This window comes from Oncorhynchus masou, chromosome 12 (genome assembly GCF_036934945.1).
Source record: "Oncorhynchus masou masou isolate Uvic2021 chromosome 12, UVic_Omas_1.1, whole genome shotgun sequence".
NCBI classification, from domain to species: Eukaryota; Metazoa; Chordata; class Actinopteri; order Salmoniformes; family Salmonidae; genus Oncorhynchus; species Oncorhynchus masou.
In genome coordinates, this window is record NC_088223.1 from 67,552,719 (window position 1) to 67,567,303 (window position 14,585).

Below are 14,585 nucleotides of genomic sequence, written 5' to 3' on the forward strand. Positions count from 1 at the left end.
CCCAGACCATACCAATACAATTAGGATGCATCTCAATAGTCAGTTATAGGGGAGTTATTCCTTGTTTTTTATTGAAACCACAACATTGAAATGATGGTTCATATTCCCCCGTAGAGGGGTAATTTTTAAATTCTCTTCTGTTCTTCTCCTCTTTCCCCTCTCTTCCTCTTCCTCTTCTCTACAGCTCTGTCAGACCCTGCAGCCAAGGAGAACTGCATGATGCACCTGCTGCGCTCTCTGCCTGACCCTAACCTCATTACCTTCCTCAGCCTGCTGGAGCATCTCAAGAGGTACACACACACATAATCTACCATAAAGGCTAGTAACCATTACTGTTGACAGTTGGGCCAAATTAACTGGCAGCCTAATACATTCAGATCGGATATTGGAGGAGTTCTGGCCAGAGTACGGTACATGTGCGAGTGGTTCTTTAAGCCTGCTATAAAACTGTGTTCTGGAGAGCTTCACGTTCAGCTGCACTCTGCCTGAGGTCATGAGGTGTGCTCCTGCTACTGTGACCGCACAACGCTCATTAGCCACTGACTGACTGCCCCAATAAGACCGAGGACAGAGGGAAAAGTCATCAGTGCTCAGGCCAGACATTGTGTGGTTAACAGAGCATACGAATGCCAGGCCCTGGAGAGACGACAAGTATACACTGGCCCTTTTAAGCCAACCCGTTAGTGGTGAGGTTAAGGAGCTAGAGTTATGGTCCAGTTGGAAGGACGCATTTATGTCAATGAAAAATGACTTCCCTACTGCTGAAATGACTTCCCTACTGCTAAAATGACATCCCTACTGCTGAAATGACATCCCTACTGCTAAAATGACTTCCCTACTGCTAAAATGACTTCTCTACTGCTAAAATGACATCCCTACTCCTAAAATGACTTCTCTACTGCTAAAATGACATCCCTACTGCTAAAATGACATCTCTACTGCTGAAATGACATCCCTACTGCTAAAATGACTTCCCTACTGCTAAAATGACATCCCTACTGCTAAAATGACTTCTCTACCGCTAAAATGACATCCCTACTGCTAAAATGACTTCCCTACTGCTAAAATGACTTCTCTACTGCTAAAATGACTTCTCTACTGCTAAAATGACTTCTCTACTGCTATAATGACTTCTTCTACTGCTAAAATGACTTCTTCTACTGCTAAAATGACTTCCCTACTGCTAAAATGACTTCCCTACTGCTAAAATGACATCCCTACTGCTAAAATGACATCCCTACTGCTAAAATGACTTCCCTACTGCTAAAATGACTTCTCTACTGCTAAAATGACATCCCTACTGCTAAAATGACATCTCTACTGCTGAAATGACATCCCTACTGCTAAAATGACTTCCCTACTGCTAAAATGACATCCCTACTGCTAAAATGACTTCTCTACCGCTAAAATGACATCCCTACTGCTAAAATGACTTTCCTACTGCTAAAATGACTTCTCTACTGCTAAAATGACTTCTCTACTGCTAAAATGACATCCCTACTGCTAAAATGACATCTCTACTGCTAAAATGACATCCCTACTGCTAAAATGACTTCTCTACTGCTAAAATGACTTCTCTACTGCTAAAATGACATCCCTACTGCTAAAATGACATCCCTACTGCTAAAATGACATCCCTACTGCTAAAATGACTTCTCTACTGCTAAAATGACTTCTCTACTGCTAAAATGACTTCTCTACTGCTAAAATGACTTCTTCTACTGCTAAAATGACTTCCCTACTGCTGAAATGACTTCCCTACTGCTAAAATGACATCCCTACTGCTAAAATGACTTCCCTACTGCTAAAATGACTTCCCTACTGCTAAAATGACATCCCTACTGCTAAAATGACATCCCTACTGCTAAAATGACATCCCTACTGCTAAAATGACATCCCTACTGCTAAAATGACTGCTGAAATCTCTAAAATGACCTACTGCTAAAATGACATCCCTACTGCTAAAATGACTTCCCTACTGCTAAAATGACATCTCTACTGCTAAAATGACATCCCTACTGCTAAAATGACTTCTCTACTGCTAAAATGACATCCCTACTGCTAAAATGACATCCCTACTGCTAAAATGACTTCTCTACTGCTAAAATGACTTCTCTACTGCTAAAATGACTTCTCTACTGCTAAAATGACTTATTCTACTGCTAAAATGACTTCTCTACTGCTAAAATGACTTCCCTACTGCTGAAATGACTTCCCTACTGCTAAAATGACTTCCCTACTGCTAAAATGACTTCCCTACTGCTAAAATGACATCCCTACTGCTAAAATGACTTCCCTACTGCTAAAATGACATCCCTACTGCTAAAATGACATCCCTACTGCTAAAATGACATCCCTACTGCTAAAATGACATCCCTACTGCTAAAATGACATCCCTACTGCTAAAATGACATCCCTACTGCTAAAATTACTTCTCTACTGCTAAAATGACATCCCTACTGCTAAAATGACTTCTCTACTGCTAAAATGACATCCCTACTGCTAAAATGACATCCCTACTGCTAAAATGACATCCCTACTGCTAAAATGACATCCCTACTGCTAAAATGACATCCCTACTGCTAAAATGACTTCCCTACTGCTAAAATGACTTCCCTACTGCTAAAATGACATCCCTACTGCTAAAATGACATCCCTACTGCTAAAATGACTTCCTTACTGCTGAAATGACTTCCCTACTGCTGAAATGACTTCCCTACTGCTAAAATGACTTCCCTACTGCTAAAATGACTTCCCTACTGCCATTTTGTCTTTGAATATAGCTGTGATGGTCTCAGTTGGCCAATCATGTGCCAGTCTGGAAAGGCAGTGTGTAACCACATGTGATGACATGGTGGTGCCTGTTAAAACTGCAAGGGCATGGTAGGGCATGGTAGAGGAGGGCACAACCACAGACTGGTAACCACTAGCATTGGCAGGAACACTTAGGAAACACTTATGGGTCTCCTCCAATCACCCACATCTGTCATCAGCTACAGTAGTAATGGCCTGTGTGGGGACTTATTCATACTCTGAGTACAGTAATAGTTTTCACCACCAGACTTTTAAAAGATCAGGTTCATGTGTTTGTTATGGTTTCCTACTGCAGGGCAGACAATGGTTTTATTTCACTTTTATTTGAACAGGCAGTCATGTTGAGACCAAGGTCTCTTTTACAGATGTGTAATTACAAAAATACAAAAATATACACATCAATACAATATGAAAAGCAGAGATACAAAACAGTCATAGAAAACAAACACATTCTACATTTAAAGGGTCCTCAATCAGCTGTCTGATATGCCGTCTGAGGCACTAATTCATCACATTTTACAATGACAAATGAGACTGAAAAATGTGTTAAGTCAGAGAGTATATCATTCTCCTCTAGCTATATAACAGGAACTAGGGGGAACTAAGACCAAGTTTAATGCGTAGTGCTGCTTGCCAGTTTCAGTCACACATTACTTCACTCACGCCTCCTTCCAGAAGTTGGTGTTCAGTTAATCCTTGCAGTGAGATTGAAAAATGAGAAAGGAAAGCTTAGAGCGGTGTGTATCCCCAGTAGAGGGGTTATATAGTGTGTGTGAAGCTGCTGCAATAGAAATGGATGTCAGAGTTTGGCAGGCAAGCACGAAGGTGCATAGATATTAATCAGATTTCTACCTATGCGCAGGCCTGAGGTCAGTTTACAGGGCTAGCGCTGGGTCAGAATACAACCCTACTGCGCCATGTAGCCATTATGGTGGCCTGATCCCCGTACAGCTCTTTAACATCCATCAGTGCAGACAGTGCACTCTGCAGTCAGTCAGCAGAATGTACACAGAATGCTCTCATAAACACGCTGAGGATACCCGCTGGAAGCTCTGGTGACATGAATGGCTTTGCAGTTCCCATGAAGAACATTAATAGCAGATGGCAATTTAGTTCAGAAATTCAATGGTCCTTGTAGAGAAAACATATTGTGCTGCACTGACGGTCACTGCTACGGGAAGATGAGTCATCATAGTAACATGGCAAGACCAGCAAACATGTCGCTTGACTAGAAAAATAACTAATACTGATCTGTCCCTGTGATCGCTGTAGTCTGACTGGTCTATCTGTCTGTTTTGTGTTCCAGAGTTGCTGACAAGGAGCCCATTAACAAGATGTCCCTCCACAACCTGGGCACAGTGTTTGGCCCCACCCTGCTCAGACCCTCTGAGTCAGAGGTCACCAAGGGACACATTACACTGGCCTCTGACATCTGGTCACACGACGTGATGGCGCAGGTCAGTGTGACTTGGGTGCGTACATCTGTGTGTGTGTGTGCATGTGCTTGTGAGAAGGTAAGCAAGTGAGTGAGTGGGAATCTACATACATCTGTGTGGGTGGGTGGGAATCTACATACATCTGTGTTGGTGGGTGGGAATCTACATACAGTGCCTTGCGAAAGTATTCGGCCCCCTTGAACTTTGCGACCTTTTGCCACATTTCAGGCTTCAAACACAAAGATATAAAACTATTTTTTTGTGAAGAATCAACAACAAGTGGGACGCAATCATGAAGTGGAACGACATTTATTGGATATTTCAAACTTTTTTAACAAATCAAAAAGTGAAAAATTGGGCGTGCAAAATTATTCAGCCCCTTTACTTTCGGTGCAGCAAAATCTCTCCAGAAGTTCAGTGAGGATCTCTGAATGATCCAATGTTGACCTAAATGACTAATGATGATAAATACAATCCACCTGTGTGTAATCAAGTGTCCGTATAAATGCACCTGCACTGTGATAGTCTCAGAGGGCCGTTAAAAGCGCAGAGAGCATCATGAAGAACAAGGAACACACCAGGCATGTCCGAGATACTGTTGTGAAGAAGTTTAAAGCCGGATTTGGATACAAAACGATTTCCCAAGCTTTAAACATCCCAAGGAGCACTGTGCAAGCGATAATATTGAAATGGAATGAGTATCAGACCACTGCAAATCTACCAAGACCTGGCCGTCCCTCTAAACATTCAGCTCATACAAGGAGAAGACTGATCAGAGATGCAGCCAAGAGGCCCATGATCACTCTGGATGAACTGCAGAGATCTACAGCTGAGGTGGGAGACTCTGTCCATAGGACAACAATCAGTCGTATATTGCACAAATCTGGCCTTTATGGAAGTGACAAGAAGAAAGCCATTTCTTAAAGATATCCATAAAAAGTGTTGTTTAAAGTTTGCCACAAGCCACCTGGGAGCCACACCAAACATGTGGAAGAAGGTGCTCTGGTCAGATGAAACCAAAATTGATCTTTTTGGCAACAATGCAAAATGTTATGTTTGGCGTAAAAGCAACACAGCTCATCACAATGAACACACCATCCCCACTGTCAAACATGGTGGTGGCAGCAACATGGTTTGGGCCTGCTTTTCTTCAGCAGGGACAGGGAAGATGGTTAAAATTGATGGGAAGATGGATGGAGCCAAATACAGGACCATTCTGGAAGAAAACCTGATGGAGTCTGCAAAAGACCTGAGACTGGGACGGAGATTTGTCTTCCAACAAGACAATGATCCAAAACATAAAGCAAAATCTACAATGGAATGGTTCAAAAAGAAACATATCCAGGTGTTAGAATGGCCAAGTCAAAGTCCAGACCTGAATCCAATCGAGAATCTGTGGAAAGAACTGAAAACTGCTGTTCCCAAATGCTCTCCATCCAACCTCACTGAGCTCGAGCTGTTTTGCAAGGAGGAATGGGAAAAAAATTTCAGTCTCTCGATGTGCAAAACTGATAGAGACATACCCCAAGCGACTTACAGCTGTAATCGCAGCAAAAGGTGGTGCTACAAAGTATTAACTTAAGGGGGCTGAATAATTTTGCACGCCCAATTTTTCAGTTTTTGATTTGTTAAAAACGTTTGAAATATCCAATAAATGTTGTTCCACTTCATGATTGTGTCCCACTTGTTGATTCTTCACAAAAAATACAGTTTTATATCTTTATGTTTGAAGCCTGAAATGTGGCAAAAGGTCGCAAAGTTCAAGGGGGCCGAATACTTTCGCAAGGCACTGTACATCTGTGTGGGTGGGTGGGTGGGAATATACATACATCTGTGTGGGTGGGTGGGAATCTTCTTACATCTGTGTGGGTGGGTGGGAATCTACATACATCTGTGTGGTTGGGTGGGTGGGTGTGAATCTACATACATCTGTGTGGTTGGGTGTGAATCTACATACATCTGTGTGGTTGGGTGGGTGGGTGTGAATCTACATACATCTGTGTGTGAATCTGCATACATCTGGGTGGGTGTGTGTGTGTGTGTGTGTGTGTGTGTGTGTGTGTGTGTGTGTGTGTGTGTGTGTGAGAATCTACATACATGTGTGGGTGTGTGTACTCCAATGTAGCTTAGTGGGTTGTGTGTGTTTTACCCGTGTCAGCCAGGTCTGGCCTCCCAGCTGTATTTATAATTAGGAAGCCCCACTTGGAGCTCTGCCCGGTGCTGAGAGAGAGAAACCGCTTCATGTTCACAAATGACTTATTCTAGGGCGCATATAAACAGTGACTACTGTAAATCACAATAAAGGCCCCAATGCTAACAATAGAATGTTATATTTCATCATTAACTGTAAAGACAGCGACAACTATTGTGCAGTGACTTATTAAATCTCCTTATGTTTAGTGGATAGATGAGTATGCAGATACTCAGATATCATGGAGAGATGCTTCGTCACATACTGAGTCATGTACAGAATGTGTAGTCACATGGCTTTATGTAATGCGCCATATCCTAGTCCTTTTTTGGTTAGAACTATGATTAGTGGTATTTGAACAAAACACAATTGATTTTAGGCTCAAGCTCCTTATTTCTCTCTCCCCATCTCAGGTCCAGGTGTTGCTGTACTACCTGCAGCATCCTCCCATCTCCTTCGCTGAGCTGAAGCGGAACACACTCTACTTTTCCACTGACGTTTAATCCCTTGGGGGTCCAGAGAGAAAGACTCAACTGCAAGTCCCCCCCACCCCCATACCACCCAGCTCCCTTTTAAAACTGGACAGCCCCCGCTGGGAGAAGAGATGGAGTTAGACGTGAGGGAAGAGGAGACATGGTGCTCCCCCTGGATCCCATAGTCACGTCTTCTAGTGTCATGTTAGTGTGCAGTACATCCATCTGGTGAAGTGCAGGTGTGGAGGGAGCAGTAGACCTCTGGCCCACAGTAACCCCACAGACAGCCACCATTCTGGGACCTCTATCAGTGAGGGGTTAAAGGTCAGGGTCTGGTATGTTACTGACTCCATTTCTCTCTTTTTTTTCTCCAGAGGCATTCCAAGAAAAATTGCATTTACATATTTTATAAATATTATTTGCTCAATAGTTCCATTGTTTCTATCAGGCTTTGTGCATGTGGTGGAGGAGGGTTCTGTGTGTGTGTAGAACCGCGTAGGAGCGTTAAAGCAAGGAGCCGAGGACTGAGCTTGCAAGCCGCCAGTAAATGGTCACTGTCAGATTTTCTCTCCATGTGCAAAGACGAGAGCACAGCCCTCCCTCTGTCTGAGTCTTGGCCAAATTTGCCCCTATTATTTATAAATAAATATATTACGTGTGCCTGTACAGTCCAGTACAATTACGAGAATTGCGCAACGGAGTCTGTTTGAAGTTTTTTCTTAGCTTATTCTTATTCACAGCCAAGGTTGGCTGAGCTGTACTGAAACGATCACAGCAACAGTGTAAAATCTGAGTTTATTCTGAACCAGTCTTTAAAAAGATATCATCAACCTGTGAGATGAGGGTTATGGAAAAATGTAACACATTTTTGAACATTTGCTTTTTTTTCGTCATTACATTGCAAGCCGGTTCTGAGTGTCCAATGACACCAGTTATAATCTATGGGATGATGTTTGTAGTGTAATGCCCTCATTGCATGTTCAGCTTGTCAATCATATCAGGCTGGGTGACAAAGGTAGGTTGTCACTGCTAGTTTGTTGCACCAGCAATCTCCATCAATGCTGTACAAATCCAACCTTTCTGCTATCAAGCCTGAGACATATCTTAAAATAAGCACTGTTAGATGAGTCCTATTTGATATTTTAAATAAGATTTTAAAAAACATGTATTTTACTTCCTTTGAGAACAATGAGTATACTGTATTAACAAGGATAAATGTTGATGTTAACTTCTTTTTAGTAAAATAAGTGTACCAAAATGAAGTTGTCTAACTTTTATTGCAAGTAATTATTTTTTTGGTACTTATGTTTTGGTTTGGTGCATCATACTGCACTTTGTGATAGTTGGGAAGTGACATTCATGTATTATAATTTTATCCGTACTGTCCAAACTCAATTTTTTGCACTGCAATCTTAAGTGTTCCGAATCTATTAAGCATGCAGTTACCAAACAAATCATTAGAATTGAAAAATGAATACAAATCTACAAGAGCAATTAGCAGTGGTTTGTGTTTTAATTGATAACCAGTCCTGCAATTAAATGACACATCGAACTCACAACTCTTGAGTTCATATTATTCACCATGAATGAATTTTAAACATCTGTAGATCTTATCTGGGTGGGCACGTCCAGTCATGTAATGCATTGCTTAATAACTTTAAACAATTTACACCGGTGACTTGTTTCAGTTAACTATAAATTGGATGGATTCTGTAAATGTTGCTTTTACAGTAAGACTGTTTGAGTCCGAGACTATAAAACAATTAGTTGCATTAGTGCGGCTAACTTTTGTCAAGTCATCGCCTTTCAAAGTGTGTTGCGTTCTGGAGCTTAGAAATCTTCTGACTCATGAACTTTTCAGTATAGGTTTCTGCAGCCATCACCTGCATTGTAGATTTTTTTGGTCACGTTTGCATGGGTCTAAGACATGAAACAAATTTTCCGCAATTCATGTGTACAGTAAATATATACAAATAAATGACTCACTGATTGTATAATGTACACACGATTTCAGTTTGAGTGTAATATGGGTGTTGGAGGATGCAGATGTTTATTTTGACACAGAAAACCTTTTATAAACAATGGCACATTTAGTGTATGTTGCTTTAGCCTTAACACTCAAACACACCCATTGACCTGGACTCAAACGTTTGACTTAATGTCACCAGGCTGTATTTTACCCACAACTAAAGGAGAGAATAGCCAGCTCTAATCTAAAACCGACAGTTTCATCTCAATGATGAAGTTTAACTTCGATAAAGGAAAAGCCAGCATGCCCAGTATGACATCACTGTGCACAGGATACAGTCAACATAAAGTAATTTACTCCTGAGGTGCTGACCTGTTGCACCCTCTACAACCAATGTGATTATTATTATTTGACCCTGCTGGTCATCTATGAACATCTTGGCCATGTTATGTTATAATCTCCACCTGGCACAGCCAGAAGAGGACTGGCCACTCCTCATAGCCTGGTTCCTCTAGGTTTCTTCCTGGGTTCTGGCCTTTCTAGGGAGTTTTTCCTAGCCACTGTGCTTCTACACCTGCTTTTTAGCATTTTAGGCTGGGTTTCTGTACAGCACTTTGTGACATCAGCTGATGTAAGAAGGGCTTTATAAATGTAATTGATTGATGAAGACCAGGATGGAATTGTCCAACTGTAATAATCCTCATGACCAGATGTGCCATCTGCAGAGCAGTGTTCTCTGGGATGTGTTTCTTTCCATGAGGTATAAAGTCTGTTACTGGGACAGTCACCTCAACCATATTCCACAAGGGTAACGAAGGCCCCCTGGTTTTCACCGGAGATAGTACTCAATGGCAGCAGAGAAGGCAGCGAAACCTCCACATCCCAGCACTCCAGCCTTCGCCCCAGCTATAAGAAAGGACACAATCACAGCTTAAAACCAATTATCGTTTAACAATCAGTCAGTGATATCAATGCATGGGACATTTGAACTTACATTAAGTAGTTAACTCACCACGAAATCCTATTGCTCCCCCAGTAACACAACCACTGTAGACAGCATTCTTCCAGTCTGACTTTCCCCTATGCTGTAACATACAATATAGACCACAGGAGGGCAGTATAAGACTGATGACAAATACACAGTACTAGTATCAGAGTTTTCAAATTCTCTTTGGTATTTCTCAAAACAATGATTACATAATCACGGTATGAATTTCATCAGCCATTAGCCTAGAAGATTAACGTTGTGATTTGTGGAACAAAGTTAAGGTAATAAAATTGTCCAAGAATTACAGGCTGTCTCATGCTTGGGATGAATTGACACATTTGCCAGAATAAGGACGGACCTAGTGCTAAGTTTCAATATATAGCTTTAGTTCCACTAATCAGACTACTCTCACTTTGCATAGTGTAACGACCCTGGGTTAATAAGCATGGATATTGACTCTGCCGCTCGAGCATGCTTTTGCAGCACAGTCGATAGCGTGCTGGACTCCGGGCTAGAAGATTGAGGGTTCGAGGCCTGCTTCATTACATTGGTGTCAGAAGTGATCGGACCTTGCATCCTACAAATGCATCCTCGCATTACATTGGCCTAGTGGTTAGAGCGTTGGACTAGTAACCGAAAGGTTGCAAGTTCGAATCCCCGAGCTGATAAGGTACAAAGCTGTCGTTCTGCCCCTGAACAGGCAGTTAACCCACTGTTCCTAACTGACTTGCCTAGTAAAATAAAAATAAAAAACATTGGTGTCAGAAGTGATCGGACCTTGCATCCTCGCATTACATTGGTGTCAGAAGAGATCAGACCTTGCATCCTCACATTACATTGGTGTCAGAAGTGATCAGACCTTGCATCCTCGCATTACATTGGTGTCAGAAGAGATCAGACCTCGCATTACATTGGTGTCAGAAGAGATCAGACCTTGCATCCTCGCATTACATTGGTGTCAGAAGAGATCAGACCTCGCATTACATTGGTGTCAGAAGTGATCAGACCTTGCATCCTCGCATTACATTGGTGTCAGAAGTGATCAGAAGTGCATTACATTGGTGTCAGAAGAGATCAGACCTCGCATTACATTGGTGTCAGAAGTGATCAGACCTTGCATCCTCGCATTACATTGGTGTCAGAAGTGATCAGACCTTGCATCCTCGCATTACATTGGTGTCAGAAGTGATCAGACTTTGCATCCTCGCATTACATTGGTCTCAGAAGAGATTAGACCTTGCATCCTCGCATTACATTGGTGTCAGAAGAGATCAGACCTTGCATCCTCGCATTACATTGGTGTCAGAAGTGATCAGACCTTGCATCCTTGCATTAAATTGGTGTCAGAAGTGATCAGACCTTGCATCCTTGCATTACATTGGTGTGTGATGTCGCATTACATTGGTGTCAGAAGTGATCAGACCTTGCATCCTCGCATTACATTGGTGTCAGAAGTGATCAGACCTTGCATCCTTGCATTACATTGGTGTCAGAAGTGATCAGACCTTGCATCCTCACATTACATTGGTGTCAGAAGTGATCAGACCTTGCATCCTCACATTACATTGGTGTCAGAAGAGATCAGACCTCGCATTACATTGGTGTCAGAAGTGATCAGACCTTGCATCCTCGCATTACATTGGTGTCAGAAGAGATCAGACCTTGCATCCTCGCATTACATTGGTGTCAGAAGTGATCGGACCTTGCATCCACGACAGTGCGTGTGCTTGGCCGGTGAGCGCATTCCTATAAGACGTTGAGTCGCAAGCGAGCGCAAGGACGTGCTCTTTGAAAGGAGTGTAATGACCCTGGCTTAATAAGCATGGATATCGATTCTGCTGCTGGAGCATGCTTTTGCGGCACAGTCGATAGCGTGCTGGACCTCGGGGTTGAGGGTTCGAGACCTGCTCCCTGCCAATTTCATTACAATATTATTTTCGGATGTTTTCAAGCAGGAAAAAAAAACGTCAAGACAACCTACCGATTCAATGATGCACTCTGTGCAGGAGAACATTGCTCCAATGACTGCAAAGTTTTTGGCGTAGGACATTCCCCTCTGGCCCATGTCTTTAAGGACTTCTCTGGCAGTAGGTGTTCTCATGGGGTCTTTGGGGTCAAATCCCACATTGGTATCTATGCCAGCCGTGAACACACCAAACGCTCCCCCAAGAACAAACCCTGTGGGGAAAACACAATGTCACAAGATTGTTTTAGCTACAGCAAATATGGGCATAGTAATGTTATAGTGAAAATTAACAACATCACAGAGAGACGTCAAGGGCTCATATCATCACTAAGATACCAACACAATAAAGATACATAATTTGGAACAACTGTGTGCATTATAAGTGGTTGGCCTCTTGCATGGAGAGAAACTGCTGTAGCTAGCTGCAATCAACGGTCACCATGGGTTCGTTATGTCAGACAGCAACACCCCCGAAAAAGAAATGCACCAAGCAAGTTGCAATTGTAATATCGTCGACAATAGTGAAAGACGAGCTAACCTCCAACACATGCCAACACCGCCTTGAAGGCACAGCTCTCCATTCCCCGTTCGATCATCTTCTGGTCGTCGGTTTTCATGGGATTGGGAAGACCTCCCATAACGGTTGGATTCAAATCTTTAATCGGCCTCTTCTCCCCGATTAGGTGCTCCAGGAGCATGCTGTACTGGAATGTTGAACCTTCATAGCGTGGATCAGCCGAGGTTGAGGATTGTGTGTCCGACACAGGGACATTTCCACTATTCACGGTCGTCGCCATGATGTTCGTGAACCGCTGGTCAATTCAAGAAAGACGTTATTTAAAAACGGTAGATTCGCCAAATGTATGGCAGTTTGAGGTTAACTATATTACTTCTTTGTGTAAAAACTATTACGTTCAGGAATAACATGGAAATTCTGTTTTATTATTTTAGAAAATGTTTGTCAATTTATAGGAATTAACCTTTTCTACTTGCTTTAGCATGCAAGTGAAGTGCACCGGAGTCTTCCTATCTGTATTAGCAGATTCGACTAAAACAATTGCTGGAGATATAATTGACCTTGAGCATATCCTCTCCCAATCAATCCACAGTTTTAATATATGCTATATTAAATATGTCCAGATTCCAGTCATAAACATGAAATCCCTGCATCAGCCATATCATCTTAGATCAATATTGGCACAGCACTTCTCACTATATATACAGTTGAATTTAGTTTGTTTACCTTTATTTAACTAGGCAAGTCAGTTAAGAACAAATTCTTAGTTAGAATGACAGCCTAGGAACAGTAGGTTAACTGCCTTGTTCAGGACAACATTTTTACCTTGTCAGCTCAGGGATTTGATCTAACAACTCTCTGGTTACTGGGCCAACACTCTAACCACTAGGCTACTGGCCTCCCCAAAATTTATTTTAACTCTGCAGGAAATAGATGAGGAGAGTGTCAATTTAATAAAATGTTTATCATACACTGAACAACAATATAAAAACGCAACAATTTCAAAGATTTTACAGTTACAGGTCATAAGGAAATAAGTCAAAGGAAATACATTTATTAGACTCTAATCTATGGATTTCATGACTGGTCAAACAGATATGCATATGTTGGTCACAGATACCTTAAAAAAAAAGTAGGGTCTTGAATTGAAAAACCAGTCAGTATCTAGTGTGACCACCATTTGCCCCATGCATAGAGTTGATCATGCTGTTGATTGTGGCCTGTGGAATGCTGTCTCACTTCTCTTCAAAGGCTGTGTGAAGTTGCTGGGTTTGACGGGAACTGGAACACGCTGTTCGTGCATGTCGAGCCAGAGCATCCCAAACATGCTCAATGGGTGACATGTCAGGTTAGTATGCAGACCATGGAAGAACTGGGACATTTTCAGCTTCCAGGAATTGTGTACAGATCCTTGCGACTTGGGGCTGTGCATTGTCATGTTGAAACATGAGGTGATAGTGGCAGATGACAATGGGCCTCAGGATCTTGTCACGGTATCTCTGTGGATTCAAATTGCCATTGATAAAATGTAATTGTGTTCATTGTCCGTAACTTATACCTGCCTATACCATAACCCCACCGCCACCATGGAGCACTCTGTTCACAACATTGACGTAAGCAAACCGCTCTCCCACACAGCGCCATACACGTGTTCTGCGGGTGTGAGGCCGGTTGGACGTACTGCCAAATTCTCTAAAAACGACGTTGGAGGTGGCTTATGGTAGAGAAATAAACATTAAATACTCTGGCAACAAGTCTAGTGGACTTTCCTGCAGTCAGCATGCAAAAAAACCAAAAACAATTGCACACTCCCACAAAACTTGAGGCATTTGTGGTATTGTGTTGTGTGACAAAACTTCACATTTTAGAGTGGCGCACATTTTTAATGATCATGCTGTTTAATCAATTTCTTGATATGCCACACCTGTCAAGTGGATGGATTATCTTGACAATGGAGAAACTCTGACTAACAGGGATGTAAACACATATGAGTCTGGAAAATTTCTGGGATTTTTTATTTCAGCTCATCAAACATGACCAACGCTTTACATGTTACGTATTGTAGCGACCCTGGGTTTATAAGCGCGGAAATCGACTCTGCCGCACGAGCATGCTTTTGCGGTACAGTCGATAGCGCGCCGGACCTCGGGCTCGGAGGTCGAGGGTTTGAGACCTGCTCCCTGCTGTTTCATTACAGTATATTTTCATCAACGAACACACTATTTAAAAAC

General features: G+C 42.2%; 2 protein-coding genes across 8 annotated transcripts in view; one reads left to right on the forward strand and one right to left on the reverse strand.

The window, feature by feature from the left end:
* Positions 1–8,915, forward strand: part of LOC135550700 (active breakpoint cluster region-related protein-like) — a 263,459-nt gene extending 254,544 nt beyond the window's left edge. For 4 of the 6 annotated variants that reach the window (XM_064981735.1, XM_064981736.1, XM_064981738.1 and 1 more), the window contains 3 exons: positions 185–290; positions 4,121–4,271; positions 6,855–8,915. In XM_064981735.1, the coding sequence (XP_064837807.1) occupies positions 185–290; positions 4,121–4,271; positions 6,855–6,944 (347 nt within the window). In that variant the 3' untranslated portion in view covers positions 6,945–8,915. Of the gene's footprint in view, positions 1–184; positions 291–4,120; positions 4,287–6,854 lie in introns of all 6 variants that reach the window. The other 2 variants (XM_064981734.1, XM_064981737.1) reach the window with 1 other exon arrangement.
* Positions 8,916–8,944: 29 nt separating this feature from the next.
* Positions 8,945–12,663, reverse strand: LOC135550701 (mitochondrial import inner membrane translocase subunit Tim22-like). 2 transcript variants are annotated; one of them, XM_064981741.1, is made up of 4 exons: positions 12,376–12,663; positions 11,853–12,049; positions 9,896–9,968; positions 8,945–9,789 (listed from the first exon to the last, which is right to left on the reverse strand). In XM_064981741.1, exons 1-4 carry the CDS (start codon positions 12,632–12,634, stop codon positions 9,713–9,715), a joined length of 606 nt encoding a protein of 201 aa, XP_064837813.1. In that variant the 5' UTR covers positions 12,635–12,663; the 3' UTR covers positions 8,945–9,712. The 2 variants fall into 2 exon arrangements, with proteins under 2 accessions (XP_064837813.1, XP_064837814.1); XM_064981742.1 differs by having other exon boundaries at positions 9,699–9,789; positions 9,878–9,968.
* Positions 12,664–14,585: the final 1,922 nt, after the last annotated feature.

Coding starts and splice junctions, on each gene's coding strand:
- LOC135550701 (XM_064981741.1), bottom strand. CDS start 12,634: ATGGCGACGACCGTGAATAGTGGAAATGTCCCTGTGTCGGACACACAA. Junction 12,050..12,375: donor GGTGTTGGCATGTGTTGGAG/GTTAGCTCGTCT, acceptor TTTTCCCCACAG/GGTTTGTTCTTGGGGGAGCG. Junction 9,790..9,895: donor GGGAGCAATAGGATTTCGTG/GTGAGTTAACTA, acceptor CCTTTCTTATAG/CTGGGGCGAAGGCTGGAGTG.